Source organism: Eschrichtius robustus, chromosome 4 (assembly GCF_028021215.1).
Source record: "Eschrichtius robustus isolate mEscRob2 chromosome 4, mEscRob2.pri, whole genome shotgun sequence".
Lineage (NCBI taxonomy): Eukaryota > Metazoa > Chordata > Mammalia > Artiodactyla > Eschrichtiidae > Eschrichtius > Eschrichtius robustus.
The window spans coordinates 41,407,808-41,422,245 of NC_090827.1; the positions used below are offsets into that span (position 1 = coordinate 41,407,808).

General features: G+C 33.3%; 1 protein-coding gene across 3 annotated transcripts in view; it reads right to left on the reverse strand.

Annotated features, from left to right (window-relative positions):
- The window catches only part of LRBA (LPS responsive beige-like anchor protein), a 750,846-nt gene that overhangs the window by 601,000 nt on the left and 135,408 nt on the right, over positions 1–14,438 (reverse strand). For all 3 annotated transcript variants that reach the window (XM_068542607.1, XM_068542608.1, XM_068542606.1), the window contains exons 15-19: positions 13,553–13,632; positions 12,197–12,259; positions 10,245–10,342; positions 1,556–1,648; positions 221–329 (exon numbers count right to left, since the gene is read on the reverse strand). In XM_068542607.1, coding sequence (XP_068398708.1) covers positions 221–329; positions 1,556–1,648; positions 10,245–10,342; positions 12,197–12,259; positions 13,553–13,632 — 443 coding nt within the window. The remainder of the gene's footprint in view (positions 1–220; positions 330–1,555; positions 1,649–10,244; positions 10,343–12,196; positions 12,260–13,552; positions 13,633–14,438) is intronic.

Sequence of the window (14,438 nt, forward strand, 5' to 3'; positions counted from 1 at the left end):
TCAATACAATGGAGAAAATACTTAAACAGAGATGTCCACACTGCTTAGAAATTCACCGAATAATAGATTTATTATGATGCAGCCACATTTCCTTTATATAACTACTTTCAAAATTGTACATCAAACCTAAATGATCTTATTTCATCTAGACACTACCAACTCAGTTATACAGGTATTTTCATAAGAAATTAGGAAGGTTAAATTCTAACTACATTCCTACCTCAAATAGGACATTATATGTGGTCATTGTGATTAAATTTGTCTGAAGCATGAGTCTTTCAGCTAGCAATGAAAACAATCCATGTCCAAGCATGACTTCAGCTTTTCTTCTGCAATTACATAGAAAAAAGAAAATCAAATGCAGAGTTTTATTATTCACTATTCAGTATGCATGCTGATGAAGGAGACACATAAATGTTTTTCACATTATTAACAAATTCCAACTCAATAATGCCCCCAATTTTCTTAGACCTAGAACTTATAAGGCCACAAAATCTTTAATAGAGAAATACAAACAACAAATATATAGGCACAATTAAAGTTTTAAAAAAATATGACTGGCTATGCCACAGCACAGCAAAAACTGTCACCAAAATCTTCAAAACAATTTTTTATTAACTAGCTGCTTCTCTCCATTAGCCATGAGCTAAGCTCTACCATAAATAATAATCTAAAGACGACGAAGTAAAGTAGAAAAACAATGTGGAAGAAAAGGTAGAAGACATGCAAGAGAATTTTTAAATGAATACTGTGAAGATAAATATATCAATACTAAAATTAAACTTCCAAGCAAAACTTTAGAAACTGAAGGATCACAAACTTAATTCTACCCCTGGGTTTATCAAATGTTTTCTGCAAATGGCTGGATACTACATATTTTAGGTTTTGTGGACCATATGTTCTCTGTAGCAACAAATCAACACTGCTGTTATAATGTATAAACAGCCATAGATAACAAGCAAATAAATGATTGTGGCTGTGTTCCAATGAAACTTTATTTACAGTCAGCCAGCTGGATTCAAAATAAAGATTACAAGTTTACCAATACTTTTCTACCACCAAAATTGTTCATTTTGGACAAACTTGGTGGTGTTCATTTCTGGTATAAGGAACAATAGGTAGGACATGAATATCTGCATTCAGCTAAGACAAAAGGAAACATGGGAGTTTCAGTTTTTAGTTACACATATAGCAGAACACAGTATGTGACAAATAACCAGGTTACTATGTTAGCTTTATAGTATAAAGCAAATAATGATCAAGCCACCTGAAATGAAGTCCCTACCTAGATTTACCTAGAATTCAACTTATACAAATGTATTCTTACAATAAACAAAAGAAAGGGAAAATTTAAATAAAAACATAAACAATATACTCCTGTTCCCTACTTTATTTTTAACATGTAGAAATGGGATTAAATTTATACAGCATTTTATGAATAAAAATAAATAAAAGATAAGACTAGAGGAACCGCAGAACGTAAATATTATTCCCAAGATTTATAAAATAAATATGTAATATACAACAGTCCATTTTAGATTTCATGCATACTCACTTTGGGGCCAGGTGTTTTAAAAAATAGCCCATTGCCTTGAGCGCCTGTACTCTGATTCCTTCACTTGTTGATGCCGTAAGTTTATAGATAACTCTGAATAAATAAAAATTAAAAACAAATTACTATGAGTATATATTTCAAAAGTAAATACCTAAGATATACTCGTGTATATTTTTTCATATAGTCACATAATTTTAAACCTAACTTCAAGTAAGATATGGGTGAATTTAATATACATTTCTGACATTTAAAAACTTGTTTATCAACTACATGTTGTCTTCAAGAAACCCACTTTAAATATAGACACATATAGATAAAAAGTAAATGAATGGAGAAAAATATACCATGTTAATTTAACACTAATCAAAAAGCAAGAGCAGCTATATTAAATTCAGACAGAGAAGACTTCAAAGTAAGGAAAGTTATCAGGGATAAAGATGGGCATTACATCATGATAAAGGGGTCAATTCTCCAATATGACATAACAATCCTTAACATGTATGCACCTAACCATAGAGCCTAAAACTGTGTGGCAAAAACTGACAGAACTGCAAGGAGAAACAGATGAATCTATTATCATAGTTGGAGATTGCAAAACTCCTTTCTCAAAACTGGACAGATCCAGCAGGCAGAAAACCAGTAAGGACATAGTTAACCTCAAAAATACCATCAATTGGGCTTCCCTAGTGGCGCAGTGGTTGAGAATCTGCCTGCTAATGCAGGGGACATGGGTTCTAGCCCTGGTCTGGGAAGATCTCATATGCCGCGGAGCAACTAAGCCCGTGAGCCACAGCTGCTGAGCCTGCGCATCTGGAGCCTGTGCCCCGCAACGGGAGGGGCCGCGATAGTGAAAGGCCCGTGCACCGCGATGAAGGGTGGCCCCCGCTTGCCGCAACTAGAGAAAGCCCTCGCACGAAACGAAGACCCAACACAGCCAAAAATAAATTAAATAAATAAATAAATAAATAAAGTAGCTATTAAAAAAAAATACCATCAATCAACAGGATATAACTGACATCTATATAGACTACTTCATTCTACAATAGTAGGATACACATTTTTCTCCAGCTCACATGGAACATTCACCAAGAAGACCACATGCAGGGCCATAAAACACACATAATCAACAAATATAAAGATATGAAATTATATAAAGTTTGCTCTCAGACCACAATGGAATTAAATTAGAAATCAGTAACAGAAAGATAACTGAAAAACCCCAAAATACTTGGAGATTAAACAACATACTTCTAAATAGCATGTGGGTCAAAGAAGAAATCTCAAAAAATTAAAAGTATTTTCAACGAAATGAAAATGAAAGTACTACTTATAAAAATCTCTAGGATGGGGCTTCCCTGGTGGCGCAGTGGTTGAGAATCTGCCTGCCAATGCAGGGGACACGGGTTCGACCGCTGGTCTGGGAAGATCCCACATGCCACGGAGCAACTGGGCCCGTGAGCCACAACTACTGAGCCTGCACATCTGGAGCCTGTGCTCCGCAACAAGAGAGGCCGCGATAGTGAGAGGCCCGCGCACGGGGATGAAGAGTGGCCCCCACTCGCCGCAACTAAAGAAAGCCCTCGTACATAAATGAAGACCCCACACAGCCAAAAATAAATAAATAAATAAATTTATTAAAAAAAAAAAGATTGCAAATTTAAAAAAAAAAAATCTCTGGGATGTTGCAAAAGCAGTGCTTACAGGAAAATTTATAGCACTGAATGCATATATTAGAAAAGAAGAAAGATCTGAAATCAATAACATAAGTTTTCACTCTAGAACACCTGGAAGAGAAAATTCAATTCAAAGTAAGCAGGAGAAAAATAATAAGTATTAGAGTAGAAATCAATAAAATAGAAAATAAAAAATCAATAGAGGGCTTCCCTGGTGGTGCAGTGGTTAAGAATCTGCCTGCCAATGCAGGGGACACGGGTTCGAGCCCTGGTCTGGGAAAATCCCACATGCTGCAGAGCAGCTGGGCCCGTGAGCCACAATTACTGAGCCTGCGCGTCTGGAGCCTGTGCTCCGCAACAAGAGAGGCGCGATAGTGAGAGACCGCGCACCACGATGAAGAGTGGCCCCCACTTGCCACAACTAGAGAAAGCCCTCGCACAGAAACGAAGACCCAACACAGCCATAAATAAATAAATTTTTTAAAAAAATCAATAGAGAAAATCAACAAAACCAAAAGCTGCTTCTTCAAAAAGATCAATAAAATCAGTAAGCTTCTATCCAAGCTAAGAAAAAAGAGAAAGGATGTAATTTACTAATATCAGAAATGAAAGCAGGGCTATCCCTACAGAATATTAGTGCTACTGATGCTACCTGACTTCAAGACTTACTGTAAAGCTACAGTAATCAAGATAGTGTGGTACTGGTAAAAGAGTACACAAATAGATCAACAGAGAGCCTAGAAATAGACCCACATAAATCTAGTCAACCAATCTTTGACAAAAGAGGAACACAAGCAAGACAATGAACAGATATTCTTTTCAACAAATGATGCTGAAACAACAGGACATCCACATCCAACAAATGAATCTAGACACAGACGTTACACCCTTCATAAAAATTAACTCAAACGTGGATGGATCTAGAGACTGTCATACACAGTGAAGTAAGTCAGAAAGAGAAAAACAAATATCGTATATTAACACATATACGTGGAACCTAGAAAAATGGTACAGATGAACCGGTTTGCAGGGCAGAAACTGAGACACAGATGTAGAGAATAAACATATGGACACCAAGGGGGGAAAGCTGCAGGGGGTGGGGGTGGGGGTGTGCTGAATTGGGAGATTGGGATTGACATGTATACACTGATGGGTATAAAATGGATGACTAATAACCTGCTGTATTAAAAAATAAATTAAATTAAATTTAAAAAAAAATTAACTCAAAATGGACCTCAATGTAAAATGCAAAACCATAAAACTCCTAGAACACAACAGAGGAGAAAACCTAGATGACCTTGGGTATGGTGATGCCTTTTTACTTACAACACCAAAGACATGATCCACAATAAAAATAACTGATAAGCTGGATTTCATTAAAATTAAAAACTGCTCTGCAAAAGACTGTATCAAGAGAATTAGAAGACAAGGCATAGACTAAGAGAAAATACTTGCTAAGGAAACATCTGATAAAGCACTGTTATCCAAAATATGCAAAGAACTCTAAAACTCAACAATAAGAAAACAAACAACTGGATTTTTTTAAAAATAGGCCAAAGAACTTAATAGATACCTTGACTAACCAAGATGGAGTAAGGACAATACAGCCTTTCTATCTTGTGTATTAGAACCACAACTATAGAAAAAACATGAAAAGCAACCTCCTAAGTACTCCAAAGACTAAACAAAAGTATGTGCATTGGTGTAGGGGAGTTAATACTTGCAGATTACCCATTTCAGAGGTAAGAGTCTCAATTTTCAATTTTCTTTTGTAAACCTCACCCATAAGTGGGTCCCTGTCTCAGAGTTCGTTTCTGTCAGAAGTTCAGGTAGCTAATATTCTGAGAAAAACTGTCCTTCTGGTTAGAGGAACTAAGAAAATGGGTCCTTATAGGCCAGAGAGAGTCATGAATAGGAGCAAACAGGAGAGAAGGATCATCAAAATCTGTGTAAAAACCTGCAAAAGCCCTAAACTGACCCAAGAGATGCAATGTATGGGGCAGACTCAGACCAGAATAATAATTTAATATTCTAAATTGAAAGAAGACCTGAATTATCACCCAATTCTCAGCCTAATCCCTGAGTAGTGCAGGTACAAGAAAAACCCAAAGCAAGACAAGAGAGGTTTTAAAAATCAAGTGCCATCAGAACCACCATCCACAAAGGACAGGTAGAACTTGCAGTCTGACCCTTCTTGCTAAAATAAAACAAAACAAAAAAAATCAACATTTGTTAACAGATCATAACAAGTCCCAGAGTTGATTTAAAAAAAAGATAACACAACATCCATGATAGATTAAAAAACACTTAATGTACAAAGAATAAAGAAAATGTGACAATTTCTCATGGGAAAACACAATGAACAGATGCTGATGGGATAGGCAATTCTTGCGATTATCACACAAAGATTTTAAAGCTATTATAACTATGCTCCAGAAGGTAAAGGTAAACACAGTCTAAGTGGATCAGAAAATAAAGTTCTCATCAAAAGAAAGAAAGTATAAAAATTAACTATATTGAAATTATACAACTGAAATGTACAAGAGCTGAAATATTCATGATGGGCTCAACATCAATATAGAAAAAGCAAAGAAAAAGTTTATAAACTTGAAGATCAAGTTTATCATACATGTCAAATTTCTTTATCAATAGAAAGTATCAAATCTGAAGAACAGAGACAAAAATGATTGAAATAAACTAAAAAGAAGCTGAGGGAGATGTGCATTAAAACCTCTAATATTCAAGTCACTAGAAATCCAAAATGAAAGAGAAAGATACACCTGAAACAAAAAAATATTTTAAAATAAGAGCATAAAACTTCTCAGACTTGGTGATAAAAACAAAGAAAATGAAATTTCAGGGAGTATGGTTGGGGGAGAATGAAAGAACGTGTCCTGAAAGCAAATATAAAAATCTAATACATTATATTTAGCAAAGAAAGATTTGATTTATCATAGGTTTCTTCTTAGAAATCATGGAGGCCCGCAGACAGCGGGAAAATAGTTTAAAGTATTGAAAGAACAAAACTAGAAACACAGAATTCTACATGCAGCAAAAATATCCTTGGGCAAATGCCAAATAAAAGCATTTTCAGAAGAAAAACTAAGAAATCATGTTTCCAGCAAAACTACTAAACAAGAAATGCTTCCTTCACGAATTAAAAGAATTGTAGATGTCTGAATAAACATAAGTTTTTTCTCCTCTTAAATTCTTTAAACTACATATTACAAGTGAAATTAAAAATTATAACATTGTCTAGAGAGGCTTATGATGCATTAGATACAAAAAGGAACAATGGTGGAGCTTAAAGGTATCAATATACTTGCAGTGGTTCTATATTTTTTTTGAAGACGCAACTATTAACTCTAGGTATACTGTGAAATCTCTAAAGCAGCCAATAAAAATTTACACAAAGAGATAGATCCAAAACCTAATAGAAATTAATTTTCAAAGAATTCTAAAAGAATTCAAATACAAAGCAAAGGAAAAACAAAGGAAAAATTATACTGAGACAAATAAATAATAAAACACCAGATGAAAATAAAGCTATATCAATAATTACATTAAAAGTAAACAGTCAAAACACAATGAAAAGACTAAGTGTCTCAGAGTACATTTTAAAAAATAAAACATCCAACTACACTGTGTGTATCAGTCATTGTTTTCTATAGAAGGAGAACCAACAGGTTGTGTATATACACAGAGAGAGACAGATATTTATTTTAAAGAACTGGCTCACACAACTGTGGAGGTTAAGTCCAAAATCTGCAGGACAGACAAGTACTCTGGAGATTGAAGAAAACACAACCCAAGTCCAAAGGCATTGTGCTGGCAGAATTCCTTTTTATTTTATTAATGCCTTCAACTGATTTGATAGGCCCACCCACATTATGGATGGTAACCTGCTTTACTCAAGGTCTGCCAACTTAAATGTTGACCACATTCAAAACATGATTTCACAAAAATATCCAGGATAATGTCTGACCAAATATCAAGGAACTACGGCCAAGCCAGTTGACACAAAATTAGCGATCATACTGTGTACATAAGAAATTCAATTAACTATAAAGATATAGATAAATTAAAATGGAAAAAAAGATATATCATGCAAACACAGAGCAAAAGAAAGCTGGATTAGCCATATAAATATCAAACTAAGTAGATTTCAGATCAAGAAACATTTCCAGGTGGAAAAAAAGGAAAAAACATAATTATAAAAGCATTAATTCCCCAACAAGACATAAAAATCCTCAATATAGATATACTTAATATCTGAGTTAAAATACCTGAAGCAAAAAATGATAAAAATATAAAGAAAAAAAAGAGAAAAAAGCATATTTATAGTCAGAGATTTCAATAATCATATCAATAAATGACAGAGCAGGTAGACAAAGAAGCGGTAATGGCACAGAAGATTTGAAAAACAGTATCAACCAACTTAGCCTACTTGACATTTATAGAACACTCCATCCAAAAACATCAAAACAACATCAAAATACATGTACTTTTCTGGTGCGCATGGAACATTTACCCAGATATACTATATGCTGGACCATAAAGCAAGTCTCAATAAATTTTAAAGGATTCAAGTCATACAAAGATCCTCATAGACCAAAATGAATTAAATTAAAATTCAAACAGGGACTTCCCTGGTGGTCCAGTGGCTAAGACTCCACGCTCTCAATGCACAGGGCTAAGGTTCGATCCTCTGTCAGGGAATTAGATCCCACATGCCACAACTAAGAGTTTGCATGCCACAACTAAGACCATATGCAGCCAAATAAATAAATAAATATTAAAAAACAAAAAAGAATCCCAAGGCCAAGTTAGCATAGGAAGCTCAGGGATTAACGATTAAAAAAAAAAAAATTCAAATTCAAACATAAAAAGATCTCTGGAACACACTTCTAAATAACACATGGATAAAACAAGAAATGAAAAGGAAAACGTATTTCGAACTGAATAAAAATGACATTAAACTGAAAGTGCTTAGGAAGAAATTTAAAGCACTAAATACCTATATGGGAGGGAGGGAGATGCAAGAGGGAAGAGAAATGGGAACATATTGTATATGTATAACTGATTCACTTTGTTATAAAGCAGAAGCTAACACACCATTGTAAGGCAATTATACTTCAATAAAGATGTTTAAAAAAAAAAAAAAAAAGAAGAAAGATCTCAAAACAGTGACAATGAATAAATTTGATTAACCTCTAGCCAGATTGATTTGGAAAAAAGAAAGAAGAAAAATTATTAGTGTCAGAAATGAGAGAGGTAAAATCACTACAGGCTTTTCAGATATTTAAATGAAAATAAAGGAACAACTTTACATCAATAAATTTGACAGTTTAAATGAAACAGACAATTCCTTGATAGATAGAAACTTACCAATACTTATCAAAGAATAAACAGATAACCTAAACAGCCCTATATCTATTAAGAAAATTGAATTTGTAGCTAAAAACATCCCTACAAAGAAAATTCCACTCCTAGCTAACTTCACTGGTAAATTTTAGCAAACACTTCAAGAATAAATAATAATAATTCTATACAAACTCTTCAAGAAAATTAAAGAGTAGGGAATATTTTCCAAATCATTCTATGAGGTCAGCACTTACTCTGGCATTTAAGTCAGCCGACTTTGAATATAACAAATTACCCTTCATAATGTGGGTGCCTCATCCTAACAGTTGAAGGCTTTAATAGAAAAAAAGAAAGGACCTCCCTAGAGGAAGAGGGAATACTGCCAGCAGACTGCCTTTGGACTCAAACTGCAACATCACCTCTTATCTGGGTCTCCACCTGCCAGCCTGCAAATTTTGGAGGCTTCCACAATCACATGAGCCAATTCCTTAACATAAATCTCAATATCCCTCCCTCCGTCCCTCCCTCTCTCTCTCTGTCTCCCTCCCTCTCTCTCACACATATGCACACACACCCACACCCTTTTGGTTCTGTTTCTCTGCGAATCTCTGAAAATACACTCCTTAAGTATAATGTATAAAGTCATCTTCTATCTTACAGCGAATGAGTACTGAAAGGTAACAAATAAAAACTTTGTAATAGAGGATTGATATGGGAAATTTATTATAACTGAATCAGTAAGTTAGTTACTGTAGCTGATCATCCAGCAAAGTAGCTGTTAAACTTTTGTAGCCCAAAAACCTTCTCATTAAATGAAAGATTTAAAACAAAAGTATTCTCTTTTGTTACGACGATTGTTGCAGACTGAATGTGTGCTCCTCAATTCACATGTTCAAGCCCTAAGCTCCACAGTGGCTATATTTGGAGATGGGGCCTATAAGAACTCAATTAAGATTGAATGAGGTCATAAGGGCGGGTCCCTGATTCGATAGGATCAGCGTCCCTATTAAAAAAAAATGACTAAAGAGCTTGCTCTCTTCTCTCTCTCTCTCTCTCTTTCTGTTCGTGCACACACACAAAAAATCATGTCAACACACAACAAGAAGGTGGCTGTGTACAACCCAAAGGGAAAGCCCTCACCAGACACCAACCCTGCTGGCACCTTGATCTTGGGCTTACAGTCTCCAGGACTATGGGAAAACGAATTTCTGGTGTTTAAGCCACCTGGTCTAGGGTATTTTGTTAAGGCAGTCCGAGAGGACTAATACAATGATGATTTGGGATTGGGGTTGGAAGAGGTTATGTTTTAAAGGGAAGATAGAGATCTTCTCTTGGATCACAATTGAATATTTTTTGTTTTAGGACCTAAAGATAAGTCTGCTGAAGAATTCGACCTTACAATAGCAGTATAATAGCACTAACCATACAAAATACTGGAATGATTTGCCTGATCTGTCCTCACACACTAAATAGTAACACAGCCTCTATATTTAAAGATCTTTTCAAAAAACATAAGACATGAAATAAAAACCTCTTATATCTTAAATCATTTTATAAGATCCAATAATAATTTTCATATCTAAGAATCTGTCATTTCCAAACTGATCTCTTCTATTAAATATATTAAAATTCTTGAAATGTTAAACTCTTACCGTAACCCATTCCTTTGGTCAAAAGCAGGTATCATAGAATTAGGATGTTCTGACATTAATGCAACAAGCAGCTGTAGGACATCCATTAGATTGTCATCCTAAAATTATTTTAGAATTTTTTTAAATAAAGAAAAACAACTTATTTGAACAATGACTATTTCTCAAACAATGAATTTTAACTTAAAAAAAAATAAGTAGACATCTATATGAATCCACTTTTTTTAAGCAAACATTCTTTATATACACATATTCACCTGCATAACTCAAAATACACAACACCAAATAGTCAAATAATTTCTTAATCAAAGATATAAAATTTCTCTTATACTGTATCAAGATTTCCTAAAACATATTCCATTGATATAATAGATACTGATTTACAGATTTTTTTTTTTTTTAAAGGAAGGATTATACAGCAAGAAATTGGGCAGGAGGGAGGAAGAACAGGTTGTTCTTTTTATTACAGCAAGACATATTGAAGCTTTAATATGCTAATAGATGTTGTGATATGGTAGTAGTGCTGGGGACAACATACTGTGTATCACTTTCTAAACTTATTTAACTAGGACCACTTTGTGCACTAAGCCTCTCAAGAAACTAGTTCTGAAAGAAGACCTTTTGGGAAATGATAACTGGATAGTTCTCTGATATTATCTGTTGTCAGTATTAAAGATATAGACGATCAATAAATGCTTATTGTGTCAACATGCTACTGTATATGGTATAATTTGATAACATTTGCATAATAGCACAGGAGCAAGCACATATGAGTACTGAAATCTAAAAATTTCAGGAAAATCCTTTACAACCTCTGTTGCATATCATTAGGGCCTATTTGGGCATTAGAAATCCAAAGACTAAAGGGAAGCAGCAGTTAGTCATCTCTATGGTGCCCTGCCTCCAGGTTTTCATTCACTGCTTTTGAACTTTTGCTGTGGAAGCTACTTGAATATTTAATTTTCAATATGCTAAGTAAATGATCTAGAAGTAGGGCACTGAGCCTTTGGAAAACTGTTATTTGAAGGACCTGAAAAATCCCTGATTTAATAGTTTCAGAGAAAACAGAAGATCACTGTGACTTCCAGTTTCTCTCTTATGAAATATTTTGGTCCCTAAGGGTCAAGAAAATCTAAAAATAAAACAGAATATCCTACTCAAGAAGAAAAAGAAATCACAATCATTAATGTTTGAGTCAAATATGATCCAATCAAGAAATTTAACCCATTCTTTTCTGCCCCACTTAACAAAGATAGGTCCAAACCATATCTCTCATTTATTAATGATTTTAAAAGGCACTATTTCATGCTGTAACAAATATGTGAACTCAGAAAAAATGAATTATAACACAGGAATGTAAATTATCATATAAATGTTGTTCTTTATATGAAATTAATTTCAGATTCTACTTATTTAAAACATGTTTAATCAGATTATTTATTTAGACTACATCTGGCATATATTACATTTTTGCAATGCTAAAAAATAAAGGAAAAAACTCCAGACATTTCAACCTATTTATTTTCATCATATAATTTTAAATCAACCATAAATGAGTTGTTTAACTTAACGGTATTTAATTATACAAAATCAGTGGGAAGACTGTTATGAATTTAAAAATCCAATCATTTTTAGTCATTTTCATTATCTATTTTTCCATTTCTTACACTGGTTCCTGGAAATAAACTGAAAGTACTCTTTGGTACAGTTTATTACTAGGTCAATGAGATCTAATTTTAACACTTTTTAAAAGCCTTTCATGATTATTCGCAAAGGCATCTTGTGGTAATAACGAATATTTAAATGAAGATTGCTAACATTTAGTTCCTAGATACATTTACTCTCCATTATAGTTACATCATTAATGAAAGATTTCTTTAACTATTTTACTTTTAAAAACGCGCATAATGCAACTTCAAAAAATAAAATCCCAACATATAAAATTCAAATGTTACCTCATGCATAGTGAGTAGATAATTAAGAATGGCCTGTAGCTCATCTTCCTTTACTCCAGAATCCTTTAAAAACATAAGACAAGTATCTTATGCTTACATATATAAAACATTTTTGAAAAGGGAAATTATACACACAGATTTCTCAACTTGGTGAGTTGCTATAAATATAAAAAGATAATGTAATATAAAAATCTAAATTTAAAATAAAAATTCGGGGAAGCACTAAAGACATGCAGTATGCAACACAGTGTAGAAGTCAAAAGAGATCAGACATCAGTATCCTGTTTTTGGCACCTTATATGATAACCTATCTGGTAAAGCTTCAGAATCCTGACATAAGCAAAAATAATAATTAAGAACAAGTAAAAGGGTATTACTCAACACCTATCACTCCTCTAAATACAGAAGACAATTTTTCTGTTTATTTTCTTCCATTAAATTTGGACAGTAAAATGAACAGTTTCTAAAATTACCAAGTTAAAATGTCAGGTACTAAAAATTGAGTAGTAATTTCACTGGGAAAAACACTGTACTTTTAAATATGAATGCATTATAAAAATTTTCAAACTACTGTATTATTAATCATAAAACAAAGCTGAAATCTCAAAAAAGAACAATAGGAATTAGGAAACAAAACACACTAGGAAAGAATAGAAACAGGCAATTTAAAGGTTAAATTTTTTAATAAATGGAAATAAGATATCTGATTCTGAAAGATATACTAACAGGTCCATTTACCATAATATTATGTGACAGCTAATAAAGCATTAAACTGTAAAGAATAAGAAATAAAATGATATAGGAAAATACTGAATAAAACACTGGCAACAAATATATTTATATATTGGCATCTTATAAAACCAAAACACCGTCCTTAAAAATAATATTAAATTTTACTTTACCGATAGTAGAATGAAATGGGACAAAATGTAATCATTTCTATCTGGTACATTTATACAGGAAAACTATTTTTCAAAATCTGAATGTCAGGTACAAGGAATCTCTAAAATTGAAACCTCCTTGAGGAGCTCTGTTGACTACTGCATCACCAGTTCTAAGAATAGTAGAAGTAATAGAAACTCAGTAAATATTTGCTGAATGAAAGAATGAATACACTTGAACTCCAACAGAAATTCATATAACACATATTACAATTATCAATTTCTAATTCTGCATTAATGTTTATCAATTATATGCCTAAGGAGAAAAAACAAACAAGAAAATAAATATCTTTCAAAGTTTTTTCCACTGTGTAAATGTATTAACAGAGCAAAGAGTAAACAAACCAAGATTGTATTTTATGTGAAATTTTAAGTTCAATACACACATGCTATAGGGTAAGAAATATGAACTCACCTTCATCACTAATTGCTTAATGAACATCAACAAGAACGCTCGTAGAGAAAGCATTTCTTTTTGATTAGGTCGTGGTCCATCTTTTAAAAAGACAAACACATACACACACACTGAGTATTTCAAAAACCTCAAAGTTAAGTATAAAATTCTCATTCCCAATAGTTTTTCCACCTATTTATAAGAAACATAAAGGTCAGTTTCCTGAAGAGTTTAATGCCTCTAGAAGGATGAGTATTCAATCTCACATGCAATTGTATATACAATGCTCCAAATGTACAAAATGGGTTATGTAGAAACCACAATGAAAATGTTTGTTTTGGGGTAAGGTCAAAGGAATTTTAAAACATAAAAATGAGGTAACAAATTTATATTTAGTTTTAAAAGACTCTCTTGGAATGTTACTATCGTAACATAAGTTTACAAAGAAAAAAGCAAAAGAAAATCTAAACTTTATATGTGTATTTAGTATGAAAACACTTTTTTCTACTGTTACCATTGTATAAGCTAATACAAAAAGCTCAAAGTACACCTCAACACAGTATCATTCATTAAGAAGGGAAACATTGTGTTGACCTCCTCTGACATCTCCTCCTCTTCTTGAAAAAGTGCTTGGTCACACATGGCTCACATTAAAGTCAATTTTCATGTCTCAAACATACAATTCCCAAGTAGAAAGCTTTTGAAACCAAACACCCATTGTCCTAAGATCCTAATTTAGGTACTTGTCTGCCTCATATTTTCTGCAATTTTCCCCCCACTAATCACTATTTACAGCTAGTTCCTGGACCACCAAAGCATAGGACCACCATGGCCTTGAACAGATCAATTAAAATAGGAAGAAAATTGTTTAAAATTTGTTCCACATGACAATTCTTAGACAAAGAAT